Below are 16,510 nucleotides of genomic sequence, written 5' to 3'. Positions count from 1 at the left end.
ATACATATCCTTTCCAAGTTTGTTTATTAGCTCATGTGAATAGAGGGTAAAAGCAGGTACAAAATGAGCTACATGCAACAGCAAACGAATTCAAAATATGGTTTAAGACAGGATTCCTGGTTCAAACATGAGATACATGAATTGCCAATGGTAATCCATGTCTTGCATGTTTATGAACAAGTCTTGAGCTCACTATTTTCTGCTTCCTTCCTTTGCCATCTTTTGTTTCAAGGAATAGTTTGCTTTTATATCGGAATTATGTAAACTAAAGGTTATGTAATCCAGGTGAAGGAACCTGTACTGGTGTTGCCATGACTGAAAGGTCCCAGGGCAAGATGCATCAGATGTAGTCCCTCCTTGATCTTTCTCTCTCTACCTCTTCTTTTCTCCCTCTGCTCTGGCATAAACTTTCTTTCTTTTTCTCTTCTTAGCCCACTGCTTGTTCTCTTCTCATTCATTTCTCCTTTCCATACTGCAGTTCTTCCCTTTACTGCAGCTGCACTTTTTCTTTATTCATGTATCTTTTTAAAAAAAAATGTTCAGGGTAGTGTAATAAAGCTGCAACTCACACCTGGCATACTTTTTTCCTCTTAAGCTTTAGGCCTACATGACTATTTGCAGACCATCTGGAGAAAGAAAGGTGCCAGGTGCAATTGCAGCTCTTCTGCAGCATGCCTAGGTTGTTCTAAAAGTTAAAGAGAGTGAGAGAAAAAGCTAGGGGAGCAAGCAGTTATGTTAGACGATGTGGCAAATATAACATCATGAACTCAATTATACTTTTGATTTTTTAAAGTATAATTGAGTTCATGTACTGAAAACTTTTTTAAAGGAGTTCATATGAGCAAATTGTGTTTTTTCCCTTTCTTCAGGATTCAGTATCACAAAAATCTGTAGATATTCATGACTCTGTGCAACCAAGATCCTCAGATAGACGTCCCTTTCAGCCCATTGTAGGGTCACCAGCAAGTGAGGAGGTCAGCAAAAATAAAATTACAGCAAGTGAGTATTTTTCTTGAAGAAGGATTGTTGCTTAATGCAGTGTTTGACAAAATATTATCATCTGGATTTTTCAGCATATAACAGCTGGTCTAATAGGGTTAAATAAGCACTTCTCTTTAGATAGCAGGGCTGTCTTTTTTCTCCTGATCTGTTCCTTTTACCTTGCTAGAAACCCCTCTAAATACACTGTGTTAGAGGCTACTCTAAAATTTCCTGAAGTTCTGGGAAATATTTTTCAGTAGGCTACTGTCAGAAAAAGGGCACAAGGCACAAGGTTTTTTGCATACTCAGGCCTCTGTAATCTTCTGCATCTGGGTCATGCTAATTTAAAATTAGAAAAGTTATGCATTCACTTTTACTACAGAATTATGTTTTACTCACATCTCCTGTAAAGCAGTTTACACTTCATTTAATACTTTACATCGTAACTGTTACATACCTCTATACATGTTAATTATTAGCTGATGTAAAACTACACAGATCAGTTACTTTTATGTTCAGTTAAGACATCATGGGACAATCACATTGATTTAGAGGTAGTATGAGATGTGTTAGATCACAATATATACCATAGTATGTGTTAGAAATTATTCTTGTGTATATATATCTTGTGCTTTAATAGGATACTTTTAACATTTCCTGAGATCTTCATCAGCTTTTACTATTGCTCTCAAAAATAAAATAAATTTTCTTTTGTATTTGTTTTAAAGAATTTCCAGATCAAAAACTATTTGGTGCTCTGTTGATTAAATGTGTGGTGCAATTGGAACTCATTCAAACAATCGACAGCATTGTGTTCTTCCCTGCAACGAGCAAAAAAGAAGATGCAGAGAATCTAGCTGCAGCACAGGTCTCTACTGTTAATATCAAGCTTTTCTTCTCCTGTCTTAGGTTCAGTGATCTGATTTATAAAGTCTGTACTTTCTGAACCAACATTATTGGATTTTCAAATGAGCATAACTTATTGAGAGCCACTTCAGTTTTTATAAAGAACCGGCAGGAAAAAAGAAGTGCATGTGTGTTTCACGCTTTATTTTTTCTACTTCTGCATTTTGAAGTGCATCTAATTCAGTATACAAAGAAGACATCTTTCTGTAGGTAAAAATATGCCCCAAGTCTTATAGGAGTTTCTGTTACATGTATATACATGAAAACTAACAGTGCAGATTGAGGGTGCAAAGAGGTTTTAACCCTGTGGATTGCTCATCTTCAGTATCCAGAGCATGAAGTGCAGCCTCCTTTTACCTGGTGTTCTCCAGTTACTTTAGACTATCACATCCATCAGAGCCAGATAGAGAGAGTTGGAGTCCCAAACATTTGAAGAGCATCATATTAATGAAAAAAACATTCATAGGATCTCTTCCACCCATGCAAACCTCAGTATCACAAAATCACATCAAATAAAAGCAATTTCAAGGGCATTCTTCTCTTGTTCTTTGGAGATTCCCCCCCCCCCCAAAAAAAAATTAGATATCAAATAATATCATAGTTCAGGCTGACAGGTTTCTAAAGAAATGAAAATGGAATGATAGAAATTATTTTTACCATTTAGTTACTGTAAGTTTACTTAAATACTGCCAGAATTTATTTATTGTGATGGTTAAAAAAAGAGCTAAATGAGCTAATTATTTTTTCTTTTCTTTTTTTCTTTAGAGGGATGCAGTAGATTTCAACGTTCATGTGGATACACAAGATCAAGGAATGTATCGCTTTTTAACATCACAACAGCTTTTCAAACTGCTGGACTGTTTGTTGGAATCTCACAAATTTGCTAAAGCTTTTAATTCAAACAATGAGCAGAGAACTGCCTTGTGGAAAGCAGGCAAGTCTTTCTAACAAATAGTAAGGATTTTCAAAGGCAGATTACATTCCTCCAATATTTTGTATGGCTACCCCAAAAAAGCATAACGAGGGAGCAAAACAGACTGCCCAAAAATGCCACAGCTATTTGCTGGTACAAAAAGAAGTGACAGAAAGCAGCTCCTTTTTGAGCCGGCAAAAAGCTGACTTTTTCGCTGCAACTTTACAGCATGTGACATCTAAATGCCATGCCGCCGGAGTGCCATAAAGTGGCCGCCGTGTAAATAGTCAGGTGACTTCATGGTGACTTCCTGCCAGCTTGGGGAAAAGCTTTGTGCATACGCCACGTCCACAAGCTGCCAGGAAGGTGGCATTTTTTTTGCTGGTCTGTTCCGGCCCATAGAAAAACTAAGTATATCACTGGCTACAGTGTGATGGTAGCAAAATAAAGACTCCTTTTATACTCATGCCTTTTAGAAGGTATAGCCCAAGAATTTTCAGTGCTTAATTTTCATTTTAGAGGAGCATCCATTCTGTATTAGCGATTGGTCTTTCTCAGTCAGTTTTCTGTCTCCTATCATCAGATAATCTTTTTAAAAGTTACAGATTTCCAGAGGGGTGATATAGAATCATAGAATCATAGAGTTGGAAGAGACCGCAAGGGCCATCCAGTCCAACCCCCTGCCATGCATACTCTGTTGCAGCAAACAAATCTGTGAAGAACCGGTTCTTCACAGGTTTGCTTGTGAAAGTTTATCATGGCATAAACTTTTATGATTTTCAGCCTATTTCATCATGGGCATGTAGCGTTGTCCTAGATATGTATATATGCGACGCAGACAACAGTTCAAAGATCTGAAGTCTTACTATGCCACAGTGAATTTGTTTTGTCCTTCATGTGCCACAAGATGGTTTTGGTTGGATCAGGCATGCTGGTGGGAAAGAATACAAATGGAGGGATGGTTTGGCTAGTGTTAGCACATTCACTAGCAGAACAAACACAAGGAATACATAGGCCAAGTGTGGAAGGCTAGAGGAATGCATTAACATCCCAGGAGACCTTGTGATGGCTGCACTTCTCCACCCCACCTACTTCTGCACTTTTAAAAAAAATATATCAAAATTTTGATGGGCATTTTCACCATGTTTTGAGGTCTTCCTGGGCCATTGAAGAGGCCTTTTTAACAACAGGAACTGACTGAGCAAATAGCATTTCCTATTTGTTTCCTGTTTTTCAAAAAAGGCCTCTGCTAGGCTTAAATTTGCTGGTTGGCTGTAAAATGTGCTGGAAACACTTGCAGATTTTTGCAAAACTAGTTTCTCATCCCTGAGGGAGGGCAGGGGCCCTCCAAGTACAGTGGAAATGTCCTCTACACCCCCTCCTATAGGGTATATTGGGGCTTTTTGGAGCAAAAACTTTTTTTAAAATGAAATCTTTAAAAAATACAAAAATATTTGCTTACAAGGGGGAGCATGGGGCCTCAGAAACACTTCTGGGGCTGTATATAGAATGAGTATATTCACCGTGACTGCCAAAACTTGAATGAAAATTCTACATTTGCCTATGATAAAAATTTGTTTCTGCAGTTATAGAAGAATTGCACTAGCAGATCAAAACCACTGGAAGCAGTCCTTTTTTTGTAAAAGAAAGAAAAATAACAACACAAACCATACATAAACACCCTGACCAAACAAGATATTAATGTAAACCTATTCATTACAACTTTCAACATTTTAAAAACATCCTGATAAGTGGAGATGAGTGCTGCAAATACCCTATAAATAGTATTGGCATGCCCATTTTCTCCTTTTCCTGCATACTTTATTCTATACTAAAAACGAAATTACACTATTGTTTTGGCAGGTTTCAAAGGAAAATCGAAGCCCAATTTGTTGAAACAGGAGACAAGCAGTCTTGCCTGTGGATTGCGTATTCTGTTCCGTATGTACATGGATGAAAGTCGTAAAGATGCATGGGAGGAAGTGCAGCAGCGACTCCTAAAGTAAGAACCAGTTCACAGGCCTTAGAAGCCTATATAGTGCTTTTAAAAAGCACAGGATTAATTTTGGAAGATACAAACATGTTGAATATTCAAGGGGAAAACTGTGATATGAAAAAATGTATCTGTCCCTGGCTAGCATAGGCCTTTGGTGAGACAGCCTGTGTTATTCTACACCCTTTTGTTCTTTTCTGTGAGAAGCCTATATAACCAGCAAATAATTCAGTTACCATTGATCTGTATGACCAATGGCTGCCTGATAGAACTGTTTTACATCCAGTCCCATTAAAGTTATGTCAGCTGCTAAAGCGCTTTGTACTTGGCTTACTAAATTAATATTACAGCTTTAATTATAATACCTAGAACCTAAAAAGCCCCTGATATTTAGTTGCCTCCGATAGGTTTGTATTGGAGGGGACTACTTGGATATTGTTCTTAAACATACTGTTTTTTCTGGCCTTGGGTTCTTTATTTCTGGTTCTAATAATAGTACGTGTATTGTTTCAAATTGCTTATGTAACTGAATTTCCATCTCTTGGCATATTCTTTGTAGTGTCTGCAGTGAAGCTCTGAGTTACTTCCTTACTTTGACATCAGAAAGTCATCGGGAAGCTTGGACTAGCTTGTTACTTTTATTCTTAACAAAGGTCCTAAAGATTAGTGATAATCGGGTAAGTAAAAATCTTGAGAGAGAATCTCATGGGAAGTCCTACAGTGATGTGAGTATTGGACTGTTACTCTGGAGACCAGGGTTCGAATCCCAGCTTGGCCATGAAATCCACTGGGTGACCTTGGGTCATACTCTCTCAGCTTCAGGAGATAGCATTGACAAACCTTCTATGAAGAAATCTTGCCAAGAAAACCCTGTGATAGGGATGCCTTAGGGTCGCCGTAAGTAAGAAACAACTTGAAAGCACACAACATCAGAAGAATCTTGAACGTCTGGAGAATGTTGCAAACTGATTCCAGACTCTTCTCCAATCTGTTGAATTAATAAAGTGATAATAGTATAGATGCGCCCAATGAATGCACCAAAGGCTGAAGCATATTTGTAGGTCCCATTGTTACACATGTAAAGCATATTCCAGGTACTGTGGTAAAATGGGGAGAATTTTTCCTTACAGCCTAAGTACTGCATTTTCTGGAGACCACAATGGCCATCCAGTCCAACCCCCTGCCATATAGGAACATAGCTGTACAGTTAGTTCGGGTTGGTATTATATGGCTCAGTCTAGTGTAGGGCTCCCCACTAAACTTCTACACTACAATGAGATATAAAGGATTGCAGCCCATATGCAGTGGTGTCATCAGTCTGTGTGCATTCTGAGGCCACTGTGTTCAGCCAAATCTTGCTAGTATTCAGAATTGTGGGAAATGAATAATGATTGATTTCAGCCTGCCTAGGTGTATTTTTCTGATGTATTCTGCATCTGTCTCCCAAATGAATCCTAAGAATAGGTCTGAAACATGGCTCTTGCAATCCAGTGCTAGAACCTAGTGTTTTATTTTTTACAGCAATGACATAAATGATAAAATGGCACATATCTTTTGTTGATATTTTGTCCATATTTTAGTTGAAATCTGGAGTTATTTATTGTACAGAATATAATATTTGCACAAATACTACAATCTACAAAAAGATAAATGTTATAATAGTGATAAGAAACATAAGGATGCTATAATAAAATAGTATGGCTTTTTAGTTTGAGGACCATTAATGCTAAAGTTTTGAAGAAATTCTAGTGTTGCCCCTTTCCCCAAACTCTTGAGAGGAAGTATGTTCAAAGAAAGGATCTCAAAACGGTTTTGACTTAGGAAAAGAAACTCAGAATGTGTTGCCTCTGAAAAAGATTGTCTGGACTTCTGAGAATTTTAATGTTATTTATCCTTGTTTCAGTTGCACTACTGCTCATTTTTTTGCTTTGGAATATAGCAACAGTACACCCATTCACTAATACACACACATTAATGCATTCATTCTTCTACAATTTATTACATAGTTATTACAGTATGTATACATGGTATATAGTTAACTTGTTAGTTTCAATTACTGTATGTTTTTATATTGGAAAAAATGGATGTGTAATAGAATTCTCTTCCTCCCCAACAGTTTAAAGCTCATGCATCATTCTACTATCCTCTCTTGTGTGAAATAATGCAATTTGATCTGATTCCTGAGCTCCGAGCTGTTCTGCGAAGGTTTTTTCTACGGATTGGAGTAGTTTTTCAAATATCCCAGACACCAGAACAAGAGGTGGGAAAATCCAAGCAGTAGAAGCATGGTTGAAGAATCAAAGGACCAAGTAAACCTGCACTGAGTGTCCATAAAAGGGGTTTCTTTGTATGGCAATGTACATCTACGGGTTCACAGTACAGATTAAAACTGTAATTTAGGCTTGCAACACTGTAGTTCTCCAGTGGATTCCTCTCTCCTTCTTTTCCTGGCTTGTGTTGAGCATAGGGCCAGTTTAACACAGTCTTATTGCCCGCCTGGACTGTGATAGCCTCTTACTTTCTTAGACAGAGATATATATCAATATATCTAAAGATGTTTACGATGGGAGTGAACTTAAAATGTACCCAAAGAACTAACAAAAAAATTGAACTTCTACAGAAATACAACTCAGGAGAGTTGTATCTTGAAAAAAATGTTTGTAGTAAAAGAAATACTGCTCATGGCAAGAGATCTAACAACTATGTGGAATTCTTATTCTGGAGATGATTTTTGTTTTGTTTTTGCACACTCAGGCTGTCTGAGATCTAGGTAATCCTTCTGTGAAAAAATGTACAAAAATGCAGGTCTGTAATATAAACATTATACAGTTCTTCCTGCATACTCTTTTTTCCATATTATTTCCTAGAGACCCATTTGTTTGTTTACCAAGTTGTGACTATTTTGCTCTGTATCCTAAAACTTAAGTCTTACTGACTTTGGTCAAAAGGAGAGGCTGAAATATCACAACTCACTTAACTGTTTGTAATATACTTGTGATAGGGCTTTTAAATATAATAAGCCATTGCAATGATCCTTCAGGACTGGAACTTGAATCACTGCAAACAAGTCTAGGTTTTGTCTGCTGTCACTCCCCCCCCCTTTTTTTTTTTTTGGGTTGTTTGATGTAGATTTCACTCTATGTACAGAATTTAATGTTAAATATATTCAAGTAACAAATCTGGCATGGTTTGGGGATGGTTTTAAATTTATTGGAAATGTATTCATACTGTGAATTGTGCTCTGATGGTTGAAGAAAAGATTGTCAAGCATTCTGTCTTACAGTGGATGTAGAAAAATTTTTCAGATGGAAAAATGTATATGGTACAGCTCTGTAAAGTTTTCTATGTAAATTCTGTACAACTTTCTGTACAATATTGGTTCTCATCTGGCATATTCTAATCAGGTTATAGGTCAATAAAGTTTTTGAATTCTTTCATTGGTGCGATTAAAACCAATACAATGTAAAACTATTTGTTTCATTGTTAATCTTAGAGCCTGGATAGGCTCATAGAGGAAAACAGATATTTGAACATATCAAAGAGTTGTAAGCAAAGGCTGCCTTTGTTACCTATTGCTCACATATTACAGTATTTGGAGCTGCAGAGCCAGAAACAGAAGGGCTTCATGCTGGTGAGGTACTGCACCTGTGCCAAAAGCAAAGGGCATTAATTTCATTTCAATATTTCTACTGACTCCCCCCTCCCAAAAAAAAAGGTAAGTGGCCAATAATACAAAATGTAAAGCCCAATGTAAATGGACTGAAACTAGTATTCATTTTTTTGACATCTGAAACAAAAAAGCATTCCTTTTTTAACACCATGAGTGAAGTATGTCTGAAGGTTCTCCTTTAACTATAAGACCTGATGCATTCATGTTCAAAATATATTTATCACAAAAAACTGCATTCAATCTGTAATAAAATAAAATTTATTTTATGATCTTAAAATCATTAGCATAAATACATTTCATAGCACTTATATTTAAAAAAAACACACTAAGAGGGACAGTAGTTTGACAGTTCAGAACAAATGACTGGACATAAAGTGTAGATTAAACATTGATCCCTATGTTGTTTCCTTAGTGTCTATTATGTGTCTGAGGACTCCAAGCCACCGTACTTATTATGACTATCATAGTAGTAGTACCTGAAATTGGATAATTTCTCAGAAAGGTATCAGAAAAGTAAACTGGAAAAGGTTGCTCCAGTGCCATTTTTCAGCATTTACATGTACAAGTTTAAATCTTAATCAGTAAACATACTTCAACTTTTTCAGAAGAGTGAAATGTTTGTCACAAGCAACCTCTGTGTTTGTGTGTATCAAAGTGCAGTAGTGGGGAAACATGCTTTTGAAAGGCACAACTGGCTTCACTACAAATTTATTCAGCCGTGGGCAGTTGACAGCCCCTGCCAATTGAAGGGTACATTCTTCTCAGAAGAAAGTTTAGCTTGACTTGATTGCTCAGACATAAATCTTTTCAGGGTTTCCGATGTCCCAGGTCTCAGCCATGGTTCAGTTGCCACAGTGTCAACAGAGTTGGATCGTCTGACATCTTTGGATGGCAACTCCTTCAGGATATCATCAGCATTTCCCAGTGAAATGTCATCAGCTTAAAAAAGAGAAACTAAGTTTAGTTCCTGCTCTGCACTCCAAAGCTTGTGTGCTGGCATATTTTATTGACAACACAGGTTACTCAAATGTTTCCACAATCAAAGAACTGTTCTATCATAGATGTGGGGCAGAGGGAGGAACGTTCCAATCTTTGCTGATCAAGGGTCCCCCACGCTTCCAGATCTGGAGGGCAGCATTGAGGCACACTAAAGCATAAAATGCCCTAATAAAATTATAAAAAGGTCATCGCATTCCATGCTGCAACATCTCCTGCCTTTCCCTCATTTATAACATATGTTTAGAGTATAGGGAATGTCAAGAGAGACTTTCACTGGATGTTTTCAAATAAAGCCATACAGCTGTTGAAGTTAAATGAGGAGTTGGCTCACTTTTATCTAAAACTCCAATACAGAGTTTGATAAGCATGCCAGTCAACATGAAACTCGCCCCAAACATCCTGGTCTTTGTAATCTACTCTGACCCCACACAAAAAATGAGAGGTTGGTGCTCACCGTGAATAATTCTTAGATGTGCAGAGGAGCAGTGCACAAAGATGTGGGTTATATTAGTGAATGTTGAAAAACAAGCAAAGGAAAATTGCTGCTCTGGGCAAAAACAGTTAAGAAAGGGCAGCAAGGTGTCATCAGTAAACATCTTGGATGTGAATCCTGCTTCTGATTCTGGGTAATTCAAGGGATAGCCCACTGTATGGATTACTTCTCTGTACCTTCCAGAGAAATGTACTGCTTTCCACACCCACTAATTCATCTCAAAAATGTTGATCAAGATAGACCAAACTTTTATAACAGATTACAGTGCACCTGCGTCATACCCGTGTACATTATATGCGGCTGTGCCCTGGAAGAAACAATGGGGTGCGTGCCCGTGGCCCATGGCGTGCTGGGCGCACCGCAGGAACAAACTCCGTTGTTTCTAAATTAATTTTGTAACTGCAGCTGCAGAAATTGGCAGTGTCACTTTATCATGGCTTAAATTTCAAAAGAGCTATATTCTGTCCAGAGAATCACAGATGGCTAGGAGTACTCCACTCTACAGATGGATATCCATGCATTAATTGTGTTTCTCACTTTTCTCCAATATGAGATACAAGACAGTTACTTAGGCATATCCTACTTGGTGGTGAATAGAATCTAACCATGCAGAGACTTGCACATGGGACAAGACATTGGGGCTGTATATAGGCAGAAGTAGGTTTTTTGCAGAAGCTATGAATTAGGGTAGGTAGATAACAGTATATAGAGGGAAAGCAGCTCCCTGCCAACAGGCCTCAGCACACCCAGAAGTTATCCATAAGTAAAAACTTTTTCTAAATTTCAAATATCTATCTATCTGAAAGACAGAAGAAACCAAATCTGGTCAGTTACTCACCCTGACCATCACTTCCTTTCTATAAAGAAAATGTCAAAAATGAGTCCAGACTTTGGTGTTGCAAAATGCTAACCTATCAAGAAAAAATATACGATATTGGGGGAGGGTCAATAAATACACTTTTTCTGTGTGGTAACACCCCTCACACTTATTGTTATAGGAAATTCTTATCAAACCATTACCTAATCTGCAAATGACACAGCACAAGATTGCAGTCAGTTGCAAGCTAAAGCACAACCAGCAACAATGATGGCTGAGGTGATGTTAAATACAAACAATCCGGCCACATGTCAACCTTCCTGAGAGTGCTGCATTTCATTTTGGATACCATACTTTAAGAATATTAAGTTAAAATTTAAGGTGTCGAAAAGAAGACCTACTAGAAATTGTTGAGGGAATTAATATGTTTAGTTGGAGGAAGACTGGGGTGAAGCAAGATTGTACTTTTCAAACATCTGAACAGCTGTCAAATAGGGAGCAAATCCTTGGTTTCTATTACCCAGGAGGCATGACTAGACAGACGTAGTGATTTAAGTTACAGAAGGAGGATTTCAGATGAACAACTTGAAAAAATTCATAGCCATTAAAAGCAGTTTGACCTCTACTGGGATAGTGTGGATTCCCTTGCAAAGAGGTTGAGCAGAGGGTGAGCAACTGTCACTTGTGGATCCATTTCTGAATTGCCTGCATCAAACACAGGGCTGGGCTGGATGGCCTACAAGTCCATTTCCATCACTGTGAATCTAATCATGATGTATCCCACCTGCAGCATACATACTACAAAGGCAAACCTGAAAGAATGAGGACCCATGGAGCTTTTTGTGGTGTGAGAACAGTTGGTGGCCATTGTAAAGTCAAGGTGGCACTAAAGAGAAGACCACAAATGGTTATGTAAATCCTTACTGTGCTTCTTTGAATTTTCCCTGGTCTATTAATATCATGGTTAAAAGAGCATTTAGGCTGCATCTACACTGCAGAGTTAATGCAAGTTTGACAGCACTTTAATTCTCATGACCCAATACTATGGAATTCTGGGATTTGTAGTTTTGTGAGATATTTAACCTTCTCTGCGAGAGAGCTCTGGTGTCATAACAAACAACAAATCATAGGATTCCAAAGGATGGAGCCATGGCAAGTAGTGTCAAACTGCTTTAATTCTGTGGTGTCGCAGCAGCCTTAGTCTGCTCCATGGACATAAGTCTGCAGTTGAAGTGAGATCAATTCTCACTAGGGAGCAGCAGTATATCTTCAATCACCTCAAAATTATGATTCTAGAAGACACTTTTGTTACACAACAGAACCACACCAAGCAATTAATACAAGTTCTACCACTTAAGCAATGCTGGCTAATTTCCATCTTATGAAATGTATTCTTTCACCTTCTGTAGACCGTCACATACTATGTGTGTTGAACACCTCATTTTCTCATCAGCATCCATTTAACATTCAGCAAAGGAAAAGTACCTATATGGCTGGCCGCCTTCTGTAGCTCATTTAATCTTTGCAGCCGTTCTTCATTTCTGGCTTTTAGCTGTTCTATATTGAGGCTAGAGTTTGAGCGCAGAGAGCTGTTATCAGATTGTGGTGGTGGAGTCACCTTAAATGGAGCATCATCCTAAAGATTTAATGAATCATGAGAACTTGAATGGTTATGATATCTGCCTGTCTATCTGCTGAGAAAATGTTAAAGTAAATCTACACTAAATAAATCTGTACAGCCTTATAAATAACATACTGAAATATGAGGTGTGAAGAACTATGCACATGGTCATACACTAGAGAGAAATCTACTTCATAAACATCTCAGATACAAATTTGTTTCTCTGCTATCCACCACACTTGGGCTGTATTAAGCAGTAGGCCCTATTAAACTGCATGATGTAGGGTTTGACTTTTTAAAAAGTAACAATAGCAATAGCAAGTACATTTCTATACTGCTTATCAGTGCATTTAAGCATCCCCTAAGTGGTTTACAATGTGTAAGCTAACTGCCCCCAACAAGCTGGGTACTCATTTTAGCAACCTTGGAAGGATGCAAGCCTGTGTTGCGCTTGAGCCCTTTTGCTGGTATTTAACTTGCAACCTTATGGTTTGTGAGTGAGTGGTTACACTACAGGCATTTAACCACTGCACCACCAGGGCTCTTTCAAATCCTCAAGCTAAGAATGTTTTAAAAGTAACAGTGGCCAAACTGTGGTCCTCCAGGTGTTTCTTGCACAACACAGTCACATTGGCCCTAACATTGCTATGGTGAGGGACGATGGGAGCTGCAGTTCCACAATATTTCAAAGGTCACAATCTGCTCAGTCCCATTTTCCACATAGTGAGGGCTTGGTAAGGGACCACAAAAGAACAGACTATCTTGTCAGTTTGATTGGGACTAAAACATCCACATTTATCCACTTTGAAAGATCTGATTACAGGTTTGAATGAAAGGCTATTCATTTGGTTTAGTACAGTATTTTTCAGAGTAGGAGACAGCTCAGCACCTGAGTCCATACCTATCACTCTGCAACCAATGAGAAGGTATGCCACTTGAAAAAAATGAATGGAACAGTCACAACTTAAAGTACCACTGATTTCCATGAAACTTAAGTTCAGCTAATACCTTCTTCTTCTCTCGCCTTCTTTCTCTTGCAGACAGAGGTGGTGGAGTTGTGTGTACTTCTAAAGGAAGAAAGGCCTCACCATCAGTAGCTAAAAAAAGGTGAAGATTAACCAGGTTAGCACATGCCTGGATTTTAAATGAAGACTTTAGGAAAACAGGTTTAAACTACTCAGATAATCGAGGTGCAGGGGGTATTAAAAATAGGTAATGTTCAATCCTGTGCCATGAATTTCTTTTTAGCTCTAGAACCAGATCAATATATCTAAACTAAGACAGCTATCTTGATTTTCTCTGTCACAAGCTTTTCAGAAATACATGAAAACACATATCTTTTGAACAACACACATTATTTTTGGATCAGGTGTCACATAAAACTTTGGGGGAAATGCATTTTAGGATTGGCAACAGTGACATGTTACAGAATGAGTAGTGCATTGAACAATTGCCATCGAAGGATATACTGTGAAGTCAAAGGCTTTCACGGACACTTTCATAGTTTTTTGTGGGTTTTTCAGGCTATGAGGCTGTGTTCTGGAAGAGGATATACTCACCAATAAAAGCACTCTCAGATTCCAAGAGTGAGTTTTTCATAAATTCATTTGATTCATCATCCATAACCTACCAGAGAAAAGCAACAGACTATGTTCTTCACTTGAAAATCTACTTCTGGATTGGGTGGGGAAATACTAGTTAAACGAACACAAGCTGTAAAAGTTGCAAAACCTGTTACAAAATTAGTTTTGATTTTTTAAAAAAGCTGAAGAAAATTCTTCAATTTTTCCAGTAATAGAAATATTAGAATGGTGCAATGTAGACACTAAGGATAAGTTAGAATACCAGTGTAAATAGCTGCCATTCTTTCCATGTATATCATGCATTTGTCACGCTATATTAGACATTACAGAGAGAGAGAGTAGTAAATCGCCAGCATACACATGCTTTGATTTGCACTACAAATATCACCCTCTCTCAGTATAAGGAACATTCAAGAGTATGACAGAAAACCTGACATCCCTTTGCTGTCTGGAAGCATAATCTTAGCTGTCGTTCCATCATTCAACGACCTCTCCTGGGCCCAATGTATGACACAGCAATCTAGCAACAAGGCAAAATTGCCACACATTCTCTCAGGGGGAGAAATCAGTGGGCAAACCTGAGAAACCACAAGCTTGCCCACCCCTTTCTTAAGGTACAGCTAAGTAAAAAAAGAAAAGGGGGGCCTACAGTCTTTTCAGAATAACATTCTGAGGATAGATTTGAAAGAAGAGAGAACAGATATACACATTAATGCATTTTTAAAGGCAGCATTTTCAATTTTGGAATGAAAATGAAGAAATATATTTCTGCTTACCATTCCCCTGCGTCTTGATTTATAGCTAGACTCAAGATCATCAAAATCTAGGACAGCTATTAAAACCAGTAAAGAAATGGAAAACAAATGATAAGAACAAAGAACAGTAACTGTAAAAAGCAAAAAAAACCCAAAAACCCAACCCTTATTAAACAGCCACTGTGGTGTAGTGTTTCAGGTGTTGGGACTAGGACTCTGGAGCCCAGAATCCAAATCCTGCTGGGCCAGTCAAGTCACACCCTCAAAGCCTCAGAAGAAGGCAATGGCAAAAACACCACTAAAGAAATCTTGCCAAGAAAACCCATGATATATTCACCTGAGAGTCACCATAAACAGGAAATGATTTAAAGGAACACAACAACAATAGCACTTATTTTTATTAAAGAAACACTTAGGTTCACAGCACTAGCTGCATTCATAGTTAAATAAACATTGGTTTTAAAATTGGGAGGATCAAAGATTGAAGAAGAGATGATCACTGAATGCTGAACTGTATTAAATATTTGTTCACCAATTTATAAAAATAAAAATAAACAGAAGATTCAGTTATATGGGCATCTTCCCGTCCTCTTTCTCTGAGCCATATGTCTCTTTAGATGTTTGTTAAAAGTAGTCATTTGAGGGATCCAGTTCAGCTTGGGGCTGCAGTGACAGGAAGGTTGACTAACTTTTCTTCCATGCCATTTCCCCAAAGAAAAACCAACTCTCTAAAAGCATTTGCCATGTTAATGAAACAAGAAACCAAAAGAAGATCCTCTATCTCAAGTAAAGTAACAAACAATGGCTTGATGTCATATTCTCTCTGAAATGCCACATAACCTCTTTAAAAACAAAATCCACTGAATATCCAGTTTAAAAGTCATGGCTTACCTTCTGCATTTCTCCTTAATTTTTTCAGTTTCTTTTTCTGCTCTCTTAGCAATGCCTGCTGCTGAATGTCCAGAGCATCATCATTAGTGGGTGGGTCAGGGTACATGTATCTAGTTTCTGTTCGAGTGTCTGAATCTGTTACAGAAATTAAGGCAGTCAGAAGTCTCACATTTTTTTCAAAATTTGACAGACACATATGGATAACAGCGGTCAGAATTTGTGTTAGATTCATTTCAATATGTTTTTACTTAGATGTTTTACTCTAAACTGGAAAATCCTAGGATATTGTGTATGATACACACATGAGCACTTTGCACAGTGATTTTGTGTACTGACCATTTAAGAGGATTTGCATACATGCCAAAAAAAAAAATCCAAAAGGGCACATTTGTTGATGAAACTCCTGTCTGCGGAAGTGGGAGAATTCTCCCCTTCTCACTGTATATTTCATGCATAAGAAAAATCTATTCCAGAGTGCTGAGAAAAAACTTCAGAATCAGTTTTTGGCAGTGGGATCTGCTGCAAAGAGGGAAAGAAAGGAAACACCAACACCAGCAGGATGCTGAATTGAGACCTAAATTATAAGCCAATATGTTCTACAAATTTTCAAATACTGAACACATTCTGATGGAATTTAGTTTAAATTTAAATGTACACTGGGCCCTTGGTATCCGCTGGGGTTTGGTTCCAAGATCCCCATGGATTCCAAAATCAATGGATGCTCAAGTCCCATTAAATACAATGACATAGTAAAATGGTGTTCTTTATATAAAATGGCAAAATCAAGCCATGGACAGTTGAATCTGTGGATAAAGAATCTGTGGATATTGAAGGCCAACTGTATAATGAAACAACAAGTTTCTAAATACTTTTCAGAATGAGAGAAGT

At 37.8% G+C, this 16,510-nt stretch overlaps 2 protein-coding genes across 15 annotated transcripts in view; one reads left to right on the top strand and one right to left on the bottom strand.

The window, feature by feature from the left end:
• The window catches only part of ARFGEF1 (ADP ribosylation factor guanine nucleotide exchange factor 1), an 85,795-nt gene extending 77,565 nt beyond the window's left edge, over positions 1-8,230 (top strand). For all 4 annotated transcript variants that reach the window (XM_042465209.1, XM_042465207.1, XM_042465205.1 and 1 more), the window contains exons 34-39: positions 870-999; positions 1,710-1,849; positions 2,653-2,821; positions 4,664-4,802; positions 5,353-5,470; positions 6,910-8,230. In XM_042465209.1, coding sequence (XP_042321143.1) covers positions 870-999; positions 1,710-1,849; positions 2,653-2,821; positions 4,664-4,802; positions 5,353-5,470; positions 6,910-7,074 — 861 coding nt within the window. In that variant the 3' untranslated portion in view covers positions 7,075-8,230. The remainder of the gene's footprint in view (positions 1-869; positions 1,000-1,709; positions 1,850-2,652; positions 2,822-4,663; positions 4,803-5,352; positions 5,471-6,909) is intronic.
• A 468-nt stretch (positions 8,231-8,698) lies between these two features.
• The window catches only part of CSPP1 (centrosome and spindle pole associated protein 1), a 67,141-nt gene continuing 59,329 nt past the window's right edge, over positions 8,699-16,510 (bottom strand). For 9 of the 11 annotated variants that reach the window (XM_042465210.1, XM_042465211.1, XM_042465216.1 and 6 more), the window contains 6 exons: positions 15,623-15,757; positions 14,753-14,808; positions 13,953-14,019; positions 13,402-13,490; positions 12,258-12,408; positions 8,699-9,402 (listed from right to left, as the gene is read on the bottom strand). In XM_042465210.1, coding sequence (XP_042321144.1) covers positions 9,176-9,402; positions 12,258-12,408; positions 13,402-13,490; positions 13,953-14,019; positions 14,753-14,808; positions 15,623-15,757 — 725 coding nt within the window. In that variant the 3' untranslated portion in view covers positions 8,699-9,175. Of the gene's footprint in view, positions 9,403-10,793; positions 10,867-12,257; positions 12,409-13,401; positions 13,491-13,952; positions 14,020-14,752; positions 14,809-15,622; positions 15,758-16,510 lie in introns of all 11 variants that reach the window. The other 2 variants (XR_006103692.1, XM_042465219.1) reach the window with 2 other exon arrangements.

This window comes from Sceloporus undulatus, chromosome 4 (assembly GCF_019175285.1).
Source record: "Sceloporus undulatus isolate JIND9_A2432 ecotype Alabama chromosome 4, SceUnd_v1.1, whole genome shotgun sequence".
In the NCBI taxonomy this organism is placed as follows: domain Eukaryota; kingdom Metazoa; phylum Chordata; class Lepidosauria; order Squamata; family Phrynosomatidae; genus Sceloporus; species Sceloporus undulatus.
This window is presented reverse-complemented; position numbering and strand designations above follow the sequence as displayed.